The 14,650-nt window shown below is 46.3% G+C and overlaps 1 protein-coding gene across 3 annotated transcripts in view; it reads right to left on the bottom strand.

Moving 5' to 3' along the window:
* Positions 1-5,927: 5,927 nt before the first annotated feature.
* RhoGEF64C (Rho guanine nucleotide exchange factor at 64C) overlaps positions 5,928-14,650 on the bottom strand; it is a 119,866-nt gene continuing 111,143 nt past the window's right edge. For all 3 annotated transcript variants that reach the window (XM_020960060.2, XM_086833587.1, XM_086833588.1), the window contains 4 exons: positions 11,144-14,253; positions 10,624-11,019; positions 8,526-8,753; positions 5,928-6,353 (listed from right to left, as the gene is read on the bottom strand). In XM_020960060.2, coding sequence (XP_020815719.2) covers positions 6,222-6,353; positions 8,526-8,753; positions 10,624-11,019; positions 11,144-14,253 — 3,866 coding nt within the window. In that variant the 3' untranslated portion in view covers positions 5,928-6,221. The remainder of the gene's footprint in view (positions 6,354-8,525; positions 8,754-10,623; positions 11,020-11,143; positions 14,254-14,650) is intronic.

The following is a 14,650-nucleotide window of genomic DNA, read 5'->3' as shown; positions in this document are numbered from 1 at the left end:
TAGTTTTACTCTAGGAACTATTTATTGGTCTTTCCTAATTTAATTCCTCAAAACTATTTGTTAATAGTGCTACTTTTGAATAAAAAATAATAATGAAGAAAACTATGGTTAAAAAAAGTTTAAGCATTTCAAAAACAAATGAATTCATAATTTTAAATGACCACAATTAAAACACTATTGCTGAAACTGTGTAATACTGAAATAAAATATATCTTATTGTCGATTTAGTTGGTATTTCAAATATTTTTGTTTTGTATTTTCAGTGAACTTTATTTATTTTCAAAATAAAAAGAGAAAGCTTTAAACAGGACATTTTCTAAATTTTACATAAACTTACACAGGAAATGTACAAATATAATACATTTAACTAAGGCTTGTGGTGAGTTTTCTGGAGAATCCAAGTTTCATCAACCCCCAAAGCTGCTTTCCCAACTTTCCGGTGCTGGGAAAATTGGCGACACTCGAGTTTTTCCTCACCATGTTTGAGCCGCACTCACAAGTTCACACTCACTTGCTCTTGAGTCTTTTTCTATGCACTCAAAGCACTGCTCAAGCGCGCGCTTTTGTCAGCGGATTTCTCTGTGAATGGCGCTCGGCTTTTCCGCTTTTCCACCGATGTCGATTGACACACTGAACTCGAAGCCAGTCGGTCACGATGGTCGCCGGCATCTGCTGTCGGCTTCCCTCCCCACTCCCTGCCCGCTGCAAGTTGGTCAAATTTGTGATTTATTTGAAATTTTTAATAATTTGGGATTGGGATTTTATTGTGTGGCCGGAGCCAAAATTGCTTGAATGAGCTGGCCACGCAAATTAATGCAAATTTCATGCAGTTCTAAAAATTGCGAATGGGTCTGGACTATGGTGAATGTATTCCGTAGTCCGTAACCCGTAACCCGGAGACCGAGAACCAACCAAGGACCGAAGACCGAAGACCGTGCCTGACCTAAGGCAAGCCGCACAAAATTTGACTATGGAAAATTCACTTAGACGATGGCCTTTCCACGGCGTGCGCATGAAAAGTTTTTGCCACACTTTTCTTTTTGCTACCCTTTCACGGGGTATTTCGAATGAAGCTTAAGGGTATTGCCAAAGCAGCTTAAATATTACGTATACGAAAATGTTTATGTTATTAATATCCTCAGGACAAAAGGTGTCCTGTTGAAAAAGTTACTTAAGACTACAAATTTAATTTTTATATGAGTAAAGAAATCCTTTACCGTTTTATAATTTAACCTTAGACATATTTCTTAAACATTGAAATGATTCATTTACCTATTTAGGGAAAAGCTTTAGGGAAAATTAGAGGGCTTCTCTTCAAGGATAAGTAAGGATATATAAAGTTCGGTTATCATAAGTTATTTTCCTTTCGGTTTTTTTTTATATATTTCTTTTTTTTCGTACATATTTAGCACATGCTGCAGGGTGTGAGTGCCCCTGGGAAGGGGCAGGGGTGGTGTGGGATCTGGAGGATGTGTTTGCTTGCCATTTTGGAGCAGCTACAACGCATAAAGATGCGACTTGGCGTGAGTGTGTTTACGTGTGCGTATGTGTGGTTGGTTTTGCGGCGCAACGGACTCTCCGGGTCCTCCGGTTCTTCGGCTCTTGGTTCTCCGGGTACTGTGCAACTCCGGGTCTTATTTTTTTTCTCCCGCTAGGTCCTGCTAGCCGGCTGACTGCCTGGCAAACGCGGCGTATACTTAATTCGGTTTATGCCCGAACGTGTCGCACATTATTCTTATGTGCTCTCTGTCGGCTACGATGTGTGAAATATGCTGAATGTGTGTGCACAGCAATTTTGATTAGACTTCAGTCCCCAAACCCCATACACAAACACACACACACACACACAGGCACACAGAGCGACATTGACAAGGCCGCAGAACAATTAAAAAATGTTCCTTTTTGTTGCTGTACAACGATTTGTTTGATTTGCTCTAAGCGCGAAATAATGAAAATTATGGAAATGAAATGGCTGCCCATTGACCTCATTGAGCAGCCAGCTGAAGTGGATAAAAAAGAGGAGGAGGAGGATGAGGAGGGGAAGTAGGGAAAACCTTTTACCTTCGAGCGCAAATGAGTGATGATAAAAAGGCAAGAAGGTAATTCTTTTGTGTCATGGAAAACAGTGTAAAAGCTTCTTAAAATGCTTTTAAATCGCATAAATAAATCTTTTTTTAATGTACACAACAACATGACTTATTTGTATTAGATGATTTTCAATTAATATCAACTGGAATTTTAATTGAATAACATAATCACATTAACATAAATCAATGAATGCAAATGTAACAGCTAAATGATTCCATTGCCATTACTTTCATGCGTTAAGCTCTGGAAACATGTGTTGGCTTTAAATACCATTAAATTTACAACTAATTTATGGCTAAATAACTATAGATATAGTTTTTCTTAAACAGCGTGAATTATATAAAGTTTTTAATTAATTTAAAAGCCTATTAAATACATAAAAGTGCTATTAAGTACAAGTTTTGCAAGCTCTGTATCCAAATAATAGGCACAAAAGTGCCGGCATCTCTGACCACCTTTAACCGCGGATTGGCCCATAATTTTTACGACCTATTTCGTGTGAAAACTGTGTCGCCATGGCATCGCCAGGACATTCGCGGTGACCGGCCAAGTGGGCAGCTGAGCTGAAGTGGAACTTTTAATTTCAATTTTTTATTACTCCAAATCTGCTTGCAGGAGCAACAGGACCAGAACACCACGAGCCTGTCTCACCTGTTTCACCATTGTGTCCCCGTTTTTTCTTCCCTTTCGTTTATTTTATTATTTTTTTTGTTCTTGTGGTAAGGGAAAGGGCTCCGGTGTGTGTGCGGCAAGTTTTGCGGCATTTTAAATACAGCAATGAAATGGTTTTTCGGTTAGTTTTTCCGGCGGCGACAGGGCTGCTTCTTGGCTGGTGGATACGGTCTACATTTATTGGCCCGGCGACAAATTTTTATTGCCCGGCGGCAGCATATGCCGGGGTCAGGTCGTCGGTTCGTCTTGCCAGGATTCAGGCAGAATGGAGTTTGTGTGGGGAAAAAGTTTGTGCATTCAGTGCCTGGGGCCTAATCACATTGCCAGGCATCAGGAATCGGGCAGGAATCAGACGCCAACCTTCGCAGTACGTGATGCATTTTTCACAAGGCGCTCAGTGGGACGGAAAGGAAAAGCGTCTTGGGTCCTGTGGTCCTCCAGATAGTTCAGACTTTGACTCACAATTTGACTTTTGATGTGGGTAAGTGTGTGTGTGCCCGCCTCGAGCACCATGGGTGAAATGCCAAAGTTTCCCTGCCAAAATGTTTGGAGTTTCGTGCAAGTTTTCCAATAACATTTTCGAGGGGAGGGCGGTTGAGGTTCCAATTTGATTCGATATTGAAAGCTGGAAAGTAACGCCCATTCTCCTCCACGTGGCAGCAGGTAATACCAAAGTTTTAATTATCAAGCAATAATATTGAATTTATGAAAGCGAATAATTCAATTTCTAAGCCCAATTCGAAAAGCAATTACTGCTCGAGCGTAGGGATAATTCGTTTGTGGTGTTAACTGTATGTATATCCTGTTACCAGCTCTATCCGTCCCACTGTGCACGGTTGGCATGTCAGAATTTGTGGATATTCTGTTTAAATACCGTAATGAAGTCTGCTTATACAATATAATGTACCGTGTTTGTGCTACGTGCCTGGGTTATGTTATTGCACGCCGATCCGCACTTCCGTTTCGTTGTTCCGCTTGCCAGGATTGGGAGCTGGTTTTCCGCTTCTTCGCAGCTCGGCTGTGTTTTTATTTGCGTCGGCAAATCTTAAGCTTGTTTAACTGCTCGTTAGTGTTAGTCGCTAGCTAGTCGGCCGATGTCGTTGCTGCTTCTTGCCGCTCCCTGCCGCTCCCTGCCGCTCCTTGCTGCTCCTTGCAGTGCCATCGTGACACCCTATTGTTATAACACGTTCACGACCTAGTCAACATCTCCAGCTGACTTGGCCCAGAGTCCCTGACTGCGACTTTGTCTGTGTTTGGCAAGCTCGGAGCTCACTGGCAGTAGTTGTGTGGCATCGCCATCGGGCCTGGCACTGACTGAGTGAGTGTATGTGTGTGTAAGTGTGTGTCTTGGTGTGTGTATGGGGATATGCCAAGGTGCATGCTAAGTACCGACCTCCAAACCCATTTCCACCTGCCGCCAGTCGATTCCGTTACACAGGCCAAAAGCAGGTACTGTGGTTGCGATTTAAAATTCCTTCTTAAGTTGCCCCAAAGTATGCAGTGAAATAAATAAGAGATGGTAAAATGTTATTATACTTTGAATAATAATATTAAAAGGTAACTCAAAAATTAAATTGCAAATTTTCAAATGCATTTCCAAGGATATAATCCCTAGGGAAGGAGTATTCAAGAGAACAAAAATCTAGTGAGTCTATTCAGTTACCTTATCCGCAAGTCTCTGTTTATTTTGACTAGTCTACCTTGTTTTCAGGAATTATTTCCCCAACTTCTAAGCTATATTTCTCGCTGTGTAGCAGCTCCATGGCTCCTCCGCCTGACTGGCAAATGTTTGTCCAGCATAATTGCGCTCAGCATGCAGTTTCCCTTTGCCATCACCGACCGGCTTGCTATAATATTTTCCTCAGCTTCAGTCTCAGACCGTTGCCGGGTGTTTTTCAATTTTCCCCTAGTTTTGCCTTCTTGCGGAGCTTTAAAGGATTTGGAACTTGTTTACGTGGCGTATTAGTATAATTTACAACGGAAGCCATCAAAGGCTTTGATGCGCCGCAGGCGAGTCTGGAAATTATTTCCCATAGCCTTAACCGAACTAATTTCAACGTGTCCGCAGTTGCTGTGTGTTGTTGTGTTGTTGTGTGTGTGTGTGTGTGTGTTTGCGTGGGTTAACCGCAGGGAAAACTAAGCCAGGGTGAGTGTTTCCATTAAACAATTTGGCATGTGAAATGTCTGGAATGGGATCTAGATAAACAGCATTGGTTATAATAAAGTTCGAGGGTTTAATAAACTAATGAAAAGTTAATAACCACGGATTCAGATATAAATGTTACACAGAAAGAACAAATGATCCCTAAAGTTGTAATTTACATATTATTAATTGAAGGTAAAGTCTAAAAAGTTACTTACCAAGGTACAAGCTTATTTCTTTCTATCACTTTCATACTATCCAAAGATCTAAAGTTATTAGCAACTCTGAATATTTAATTTCAATTTAATTCTTGTTTTGTGAACAGTGATATTCCCTTTTTTGTCTGTCTGAAAATCCATTAGCAAAATATAGCCATAGATTAGGCTCTAAGCCATACACTCTTGTAGTGCCCAAAATACAACAAAGGCAATAACCAAGTCCTGTTCATATACATATTTATTTACGTTTTTGCCCATTACAATTGTCGCAGCAATTGTTGGCCATAACAATTACCGTTTCGTGTTTAACCATAATAATCTGGCTGCCCTGTTGTTTGTGTAATTAAACAAATAATAAAGCCGAGTGCCCAATCCCAGCCACAGTCCCAGCCACTTGAGTGTTTTTATTGTTGGCCAAATATGAGTTCATGGGATTTAAAATGGTTTAATCAACTCGGTTAGCACTCGGCCACGATTCCGAAGGTATTTACAATGGTTTATATCGTTTGCCGAGGGAGTCCTGATTGTTTCAGCCTTTAGTCTAAGCGAGGAGGGGCCGCGTGCGTGCCTCGATTTCCCTGTAATATATATAATTTCCCTTTTGTCGGCCACCTGCCACCATAAATCTTGAGGCGAAATTTAAAAATAATACAGCCACGTAAGATTTATCGAAGAAGTGAACTGCTCTCGGTCGGCTCCTAAGGTGTAGGCCAGGTGGGAATCAATGGGCCAGGGCAGGATTTATGACGCAAGTCCGCAACAAATCTCCCCCTCTCTCCCTCTCAATTATTTCACAATTTCAGGTGTTTAATTAATGTATGTATGGTATTTTATTGCATTGTGTTCAGGGTATTCGTGTGTGTACGTATGGTTATGCATAAAGTATAGAGAGATAAGTAGTATTGGTAATAGGTAATGGGCATAGGCATAGTCGTAGGCATTATGTAAACACTAACTAGCGTTATGCGTGCTCGATTCAATTGCATATCGCTTAAATTATAATTACGAAACGAAATCGCTCTGGTTGGTTAATAGCGCATAAATACAAATTAAATGCATAACCAATTGTTGAGTTATACGTCGTCCTTCGTCCTTCGGGGCTAGCTGCGCGCCAGCATCCCGTTGATCATGATGTTGGCCAGAGCGTTGCGCCGCTTCCTCCAAGCCCCCATGCCCTGGGCATGGTACTGCATCTGGGTGTACCACTGTTTCGTCCTGACGCCGTCCTCCGCCTGCGAATAGTGAATAAATAAAGCGTGGTGTAAACCCGTTAGACGTATTTGATTGACTGGACCCCTCACTGTAGGGGGTGTCCTTTTATCCCACTGTTCCCCCCCCCCCCCTGATTTCACCCACCCCTCGCAGGACTTGTCACTGTGACAGGACTCGTGGATTGCGTATACGCACGTGTGTACAGGAGTACTCGGGCACGGGGTGTTCGGGTGCTTGGGTGCACGGGTTTGCCAGGATGTAGACTCGTCAGCTGCTCAGTTGGCCGGAACTAAACGTTTCAATTTATGCGCTGCCGACCCCCATCTGCCTACGTCATGGATTATTCCCTCCCTACACTCTTCAAACATATGGAACCCGATGAGTATACACTATCTATGGAGAAAAATGTCACTTGTTCTGAAGGAAAATCATAAATATATTCTTCTATATTCTATTTTAATAATTATTACATATGATGAGGGGTAAATTAATTGAATTTGCTTTTATTTATATGGGTTTACTTTTTATTTTAAGGCAGGTATCCAATTTAGATATGGATATATATAAACAAAATATTAAACCATTAGGAAATATTATATTGTAATATTATTTATATGGTTTTTTATGTTAATCTATGAGCATTTAATTATTTCCTCAATGGTTTTTTAATATTAAATTTATAACAGCCTCAGAAAGCATATAAGCCAAAGGAAAACAGGTATTGAGCAGTCGAGTTATCAATAATTTAATATTATAAAAAATGAATGATGAAAAATTCTCTCCTATACATAGTATTTTTATAATTGTACTTTATTTGGTTTAATATTTTGAAGACATTCAAATTCGAAAATCAAATATATCATATGCTCAACATTTTCCAGATAAATATAACATACACCTTTTGTTTATTCTGTATTCTGGAGGGTAACCCGCCTGCCTGTCTGTCTCGCATTGTCCCCCAGTCTAGCGTTTCCAGTTTTCAGACCCGATCCCTGCCCGATCCTTTCCCGCCTTTCACGCAGCCATTTTGTTGCGCTCCCGTGCGTTTTTCTTTCATTCTTTATATAACGTATTTCAATAAATGTCATTCATTTTGGCAGCCGCTCTACGTGCGCTGCCTGAGCGCGTCTGAAAGGAGCCCCGCCTGCGGCTCCTGCGCCCGGACCTAGCTCCCTGCCGCCCGACGGCTTAGCCAGGCCTGAACCGGAGCACAAAATAAAAAAATAAAGAAAAGGAAAATAGAAATTTGCATGACTAAAATCTGGATGGCTGGCTGGTGTATGGTAGGATGATGACGATGATGCTACAAGCATTAGACGAGCAAAGATTTGAAATGGATTTTTGCATACGCTTTTTGCGCTCTGTCTGTTATTAAAATTGCTTTACTTTGCTTTCGCCAGGTAACGGCGGGGCTAAAGCCAAAGGTAAACTCTTCATTGTGTTGCTTCGTCTTCAATCCTGCCAAGGAATTCAGTAGCAGGACCCCAGGAAAGGTTATGGGCATGTGAGTGCGAATGAAGGAGCTATCCAAGGTTGACTTTTATTACATTCCAAAATGATTGTGCTGGAAGTACTTAAAGCTGATTCAGCGGCAAGTTTCAAAACCGCTTTATGTCGAATTTTTCTGGTTTATATGGTAAATCTTGGACAAGCATTATTGGTCATTAGAAAGAATCATATTTCGTCCATTTCTTTTTATGAAAAAGGAAGGAATCGCTTTAAAACCCATTTCTACATACTCGCATACTTTGTTTTGTACACATTTAAAGGTCCTTTAACCCCCCTGTTGTGTATGTGTGGTATTGTACCATTTCGCGGCCTGTTAACCCTCCTGTTGCACTGCTCTATTAACCACATTTCTAGGGCGAAGGAAAAAAGCCCCAGAACTATCATTCCCACTCCCCTCACCCACTACCCCAGCGAAAAGCGATTCCCACACTAAGCCCAAAAACACTGGCGTTGTGCAGTCAAAAGGCAGGCGCTCACTAATTCAAAAGCCAACTCAACTGGCACGGGACCACGGACCACGGACCATACGGACTCTGGGATACGGACTTGGGAGCCGGGAGTCCCGGACTGCGGACCGAATTGGCTTGGCCAGCTGAAGTGGAAAACAAAGGGCCAGGGAACAACCAAGCCGATACCGAACCCACTCTCTCTCTCTCCCTTGAACCCGTCCCCGTGCTACTCACTTTGAATATGAATGTGTCCTTCGATGAAATTTCCTGCACTTCGAAATAATCATCCCAATCCGCCTCGCTGCACACGACACATCTGTCCAGATAGAGCGGCTCCCGGATCAGCGTGTAGCGTCCGCACTTCTCCTTCACCAGCAGGAGCGAGGCCTCGCGGATGCCCGTGTGCTTCGGGAAGTTCAGTTTTTCCGACACGGCCTTCTCCGCCCTGTAATTGGCACTTGGCTGTTGTAGTTGTAGTTGTCGTTGTCGTTGTTTCAGGTTTAGTTGTCGTCGATGTCGGTTGGTGCGGCATAAAAAAGTCCACCAAGCATCGCAAGGAGGGGGAGCAGGAGCAGCAGGAGCAGCAGGAGCAACAGCGGTGACAATGGAAAGAAAGGAACAGAAATAAGCAAAAAATATAAGGGAAAATTCTGTAAAACGAAACTAAACAAAATTACAACTCAAAAATAGATAGGGATAGGCACTGGCAAAAATTTAAGGTGTGGATTCAATCTGAATTTACAAATGAAATGCCTAAAATTAAATAAACTTGGGATGATTATCGAGGGGAAAGTTTTATAAGATGTATTGACAAAAATACTAGACACAGTCATATGAAACATAGTGTAAACTTTGTGTTTTACTTTAAATATCCAAACTTATATCAGTTCAATAACTAGTTTTTTTTCCTAAAGCTTTCAATATGTAGGTCCTATATTTTTTGGCCAGTGTCTTAAACACCGTCCTAGATAAGGCTCTGGCAAAGAGTGAGCACAAAGCGTGTCAGGCCGAGAAACTGCCGCAGGAAGCGGCACCAAGAAGCAACTGGAGCCACAAGACCCACACGCTCATCCAAAACAAGAAGGAAAGCAGAAAAAAGCAAGAAAAAAAATAATAAAAAAAGGGAACTGGCAACGGACTCGGCACTGACCGTTCTTGAATTGAGCAATTGTCGGTCCAGAAATTTAGAGCAGGCCATTGGAAAAAATAAAAACCCCGATCGGAGCTGAAAAACCAAACAAAACATGTGACACACGCACTGCGTCCATGGTAGGCAGATTACGCCCCCGATCCCAGGACCCCTATTCCTTCCTGTCCCTGTCTCCATGTGCCCATCCTGGAGGCCAGACGACAGGAGCAAGCTACTCTTTTACTTTTTGCCCCGGACTAAAATGGCTTTTTGTTTTTCGGGGCCAGAGATAGTTGCTGGGATAAGCACTTTTCATTAGAAGGAAAAAACCAGGAGCATAACGAGAACGAGAACGAGAACGAGCACTAGCACCAGCAGGAGGCTGCTGGAGTCCGATAACCGGCTGAATGGATATGGATGCGGTCTCGCTTCAATGGGCTCGGCTCTGATTTGTTGAAATCTTTTATCGCACGGAAAAGTGTTGCCATGGCAGCCGGAACAGCTGGGACAGCCGGGACAGCTAGCTCCACAATCTGGTCAGCGACAGCTCCCGCCGCACCGAGAGAGGTTAGTGGCAAGCGCCGTGCGCTAATTGCCTTGGCATCGCCATCGCCATCGCCATCTCCATGACCATCGACTTGGCTCGTGTCAAACGCTCAAGCGTCCCTGGTCACCTGTCAAATGTGATGCCAGCGGGAGGAGGAGCGGGAGCAGGTTCCACAAGAGGTGCTCAGCGGGATAAAAAAAAAAGGGGGAAAGCCATGAAAAAGCAGAAGCCACCAAATCTTTGTTAAGTCGCCTCAAGAAAAATTGCTAGTTACTCGTGAAGGAAAGGATATTTATAAGAGGTCAAAGAATGTTAATTTGGAGTAGGTTAGGATTAAAAAGATAAAGAAATAGGATTTGGATAGGATTAAATATGGACACATCTAATCTATAAAAAATATGTAACATAAAATATGTTATATACACATTCCTAATCAGCATCAATAAGTGTGCTTATTTTTGCCTATACTCCTGTATGTCTTGTTTCTTCGTTTGATACCTAAGAATCTTTGGAATATATAATTATGCATTCAAAAACCCTAAAAACCTCTACCAAATGTTCTACTTAATCGTAAATATCCTCAAAAATATCTTATCCTAACAAAATATGTATAAATACAAAGCTAAATTTAACTTCTTGAGATGTTCAGTACGCACCTTGCCATTCGTGACCAATAGAGCGTTGACCGGAGTGAGTTTAATGGTGCGCGCCTTCTTCCAGTTGCTATCCGTGGGCTGCGTGTAGAGCAGACGACCCTCCATGGCGAAGCGGACCTCGTCATGGTTCCACTCCAATACATCGATGGCCATCTTGCGCAGCTTGATGTTGATCATGTCGATTTCGCAGGAGGCGCGACGGTTCGGACTGGAGGAGCTTATGCGGCGCCAGAGCTTGGTGGGCACATCCTTGGCCTCCTGGTTGATGTGGTTCAGGTGCAGTTCGATTTTCTCCTGGGCCTGCTTTAGCAGATCGCGGCCATCGAGGTGAGAGGGCGTGACCTTGTAGAGGCGGGCCAAGAGCAGGGGATATTTCGTAACGCGCTGAACGGGGACCTTGGGGAAAAGTGAGTGAGAATTAGCAAGAGCTTTGAATTTTCTATTTGTGTTTTCGGAGTATAAATATAGTAAGAAATTGTTTGCCTATCATTTCCATTAAGGAATCGAAGTATTGACTCACCATTAGGAAGGAGTTGAGGTTCATGCGCCGCAAGACGGTGTTCTCCATCTGGGAGACCTTCAGGAAAATCCGCAGCAGTTCCTTCTCCTTCTCTAGGTTGGCTAGGAGCAGACTGGCACCCGCCTGGCGGACGCAGTAGCTCTCGAAAGCGTGCAGCATCTGGGTAAAGTCGAGAAAGATGCGCCCGATGTTCACCGTCAGCAGGTCATCGTCTCCCTGTTCCAGCGACATGTCCAGAGCGTCGCGCATGCGCTCGGCCAGCGTCTGGTTGTTCTCAAGCAGATCTTCCGTGTTGAGGAAGATCGCGGAGAGCTGCTCCTGGGTGAGCAGGCCGGCCACCAGCATGGGATGGCAGAACTCCTCGAGTATGATCTGCAGGTCCCTGCCGTACTTCTCCTCGGTCTCCACGATCTCGGTGATGATCTCCTTGCGCTCCACCCGCTTCTTGCCGCACTTTCGGCAGACGAGCGGCGCGTAGAGGACTCCACCGTCACCCACCTGCATCTCCACGGCCCCGTCACAGTCCTCGCACAGATGGAGTACGGTGGGCGTGGCCTGGTACTTGCTCCGCGATGTCTTGCTTGTCTCGGAGCCCACTCCGGAATCCTGACGCTCCACATCGCTCCCGGACTTGCCTCCGCTGCCGCCGCAGATAAAGTTGTGCGGTGGCGGAGATAGGGAACTCATGCTGCTCTGACCACTGTCCCGCTCCCGGTCGCGTTCCTCCGCCTGCCGCTTGTCCAGATCACTGAGAGTATCGGCTGCTTCCTCCTCTATAATCTTCGGGTTATTCCCATAGTCAAAGCTCTCTTCCCTTGCCAGGCCTCTCTCCTTGGCATCCACCAGATAGGAGAGAATGTCGTACTTGGAGGCTCCCTCGAAGATCGATCGGGCGGCCTTCTTTTCCAACTCGGCATCGTTTAGGGGCGGAGCTGAGAGCGGCAGTGGTGGCGGCACCTCGTGGATCTCCTCATAAATGGGATCTCCGCTGTGCCGGATGGACTCGTAGTGATGCTCCGTCTCACCGCCCATGCGCTCCTGCTCCGCGTGCGTGGAGTGCTCGATCTCCGCCAGCGTGGCGTCCACCAGCAGCTGATAGAACTTTGCCCGCGTGGCAGGGTCCAGTTCCAGCTCGGGATCCTTTTCGACACTCGATGTCTGTACCGAAACTGACTCCTCGTCAAGGACACCTGCGGCAGTCAGCTCGCTGGAGCAGCTCTGGTAACAGTCGGACTCATTGCCACCCGCTCCGGAGTCAAAGTCAAAGAGTTCGTAGTGGGCAGAGGCGAAGCTATTGGCGGAGCTGATGCTGCCCCGGTTGGACAGGCGGTCCTCCTCTTTGGTTGGCGTCGGCGCCAGCTGCCGTTCCTGGCGGATGCGCTGCAGTGAGGCGCTGATCAGGCGGTTCATGTCGTCGTGGTCTTTGGTGCCGCTCATATCGATTCCGCGGCGGGCCTGCTGCAGTCTCTGCAGGCTGTTCTCAATCAGCTCCGCCACGGTCTCGGTCTCCAGGCCCTCGGCCACCTGCCCCAGCATGGGATCCTGCAGGAGTTTGGCTATAAAGCCCGATTCCTTGGCCGCAGGAGCAATTGGTGACGGATCTGCCTGCATTTTCTTGGAGCGTCCGCAGTCCGCTGGAGGAGCTCGTAGACCACACACATGGGGTACCAGGTTGAGTTTGACCGCCTCCACGGGATTCCGCAGGATCTTTAGGAGCTCCGTCTCATGGGGTACCAAGGTCGGACTTGGATTGGAAGTGGGACTGCCGCCGCTGTTCGGCGAGGCCATCGGAGGTGGAGTGGCCGGCGTGGAACTGATGACAGGCGGCGTATTGATGGGCGTGCTGCTGGTGGCGGATCCCTTCCTTTCCCGCTCGTAGTCCAGGCGGATGAGGGTCCTGCCCCGGCCACTGGAGCTGCTGCTGCTGGAGGTGGAGCTGCTCGAGGTGGAGGAGATGCAGGACACTGATCGCTGTAGGTTCACCTCTGTGGCTCCGCGAATGGGTATAATGGCAATGCCCATTCCCATTCCCATCTGCTGGCTGCGCAGCGTGTTCAGCTGGTTAAGCTGTTGCTCCTGCTCCTGCTCCTCGGCGCTGCTCACGTTGATGCAGACGCTCGTGGCCGAGTGGCTGTTTACCACCACCGAGGACTGGTACAGCGGCTGGGCGGCATCAGCGCTCAAGTTCATAGTGGAGTAGCAATCGTCGCCGCTAATCAGAATGGAGGTCTTCTTGGGGGTGGCGTCATCCTCCTCTTCCGGGTGGAGCAGCAAGGTGTTGGGTCTGCGGCGCAGTTCCACACCCAAGTCGGAATCCTCCTCGCTGTGCGAGATCTTCAGGCGATGCACCTCGTGCTCACCCACCTGATGATGATGATGATTATGATGATGCGGCTGCTTGAAGGGCGCCACCCGCACCACCGTCCTCTGGGGAGTCGCTGGCGACTTATTGATTTCGTGCGGCAGCCGCTCTAATCCTTTGCCTGGTCCAGATCCTACAGCACTACCACCACCACCACTTCTTGGCGGCGGCGGAGGCGGCTCCGTGGGCCTCCTTTGAAATAAATCTCTCGAGTCGCTGCGGTTGCTTTTTATGCGCAGCGCCATTGTGTCCTTAAAATTTAAAATGACATTCTGGGGCCCACTGGAGACGGGAATGGAGTGGGAGTCGCTGCCAGAGGGGGATGCGGAGGAGATGCTGCCTCTGGAGTGGGCGTGGACGGGCGCGGTCGACAAATGCCGTTCGCTGTGCGCCCGTCTGATGGGATTTCGCGATTGTGTCGTTTGTGCTGCACGCTTTTGACTTGCCGCAGGCTTGGCAACAGCATCCTTCGTCCCCATCTCCTTCTGTCCCTCCAGCCCCTCGACCTTTTTCTCCTTATCCTGGGCCACACAATCCCGAGTCCTGGCCGCCGCCTGCTCCTCTTCTGCCCTTCTAGTCAAGTCGTTGTGTTTGTTGTCCTGACTCTCATCCTTGTCGTTGTGCTCGTCATCATCGTCATAATCGCGATTTGCTGCTGTCGTCTTTTGGGTTGCTGTTGCTCCTGTTCCTGTTCCTGCTCCTGGAACCCCAACTCCCGCTCCTGGCGCTCCAACTCCTGCTGACGTGCCTGCAAAAGAGTAGATGGGAAGCCGGTTAGATGGTGACACTGGTGAGTGGCGTGTCGCAACTGGCAAAATGTTGCTTTTGTAAAGTAAATCCAAGACTGGCGAAGGAGTAGCATCTAGCAGCCTCCCCACCCAGGCCCAACTGCTGCCCGATCATGAGAGTAATAGCCAAGAGCCGAGGGGGATTTGGCTTGGATCAGATGCGCCAGACAACGACGAAGGCACCAGGGTTGGCTAACAGGATAGGTTTCCCTATTTTTCAACTGGGCTATAGCCAGATTTGGCAGGGTTTCAAGGAGCTATCCGGCAAGGGTTTTTCTTATATTTGCTTAGCTAATATGGGATTGTTAGCCTATATTATGTCTGAATACAGATTTCAATGTATAAGTCTTAAGTGGT

This window comes from Drosophila serrata, unplaced genomic scaffold, assembly GCF_035046125.1.
Source record: "Drosophila serrata isolate PLE 108 unplaced genomic scaffold, ASM3504612v1 contig_272, whole genome shotgun sequence".
In the NCBI taxonomy this organism is placed as follows: domain Eukaryota; kingdom Metazoa; phylum Arthropoda; class Insecta; order Diptera; family Drosophilidae; genus Drosophila; species Drosophila serrata.
This window is presented reverse-complemented; position numbering and strand designations above follow the sequence as displayed.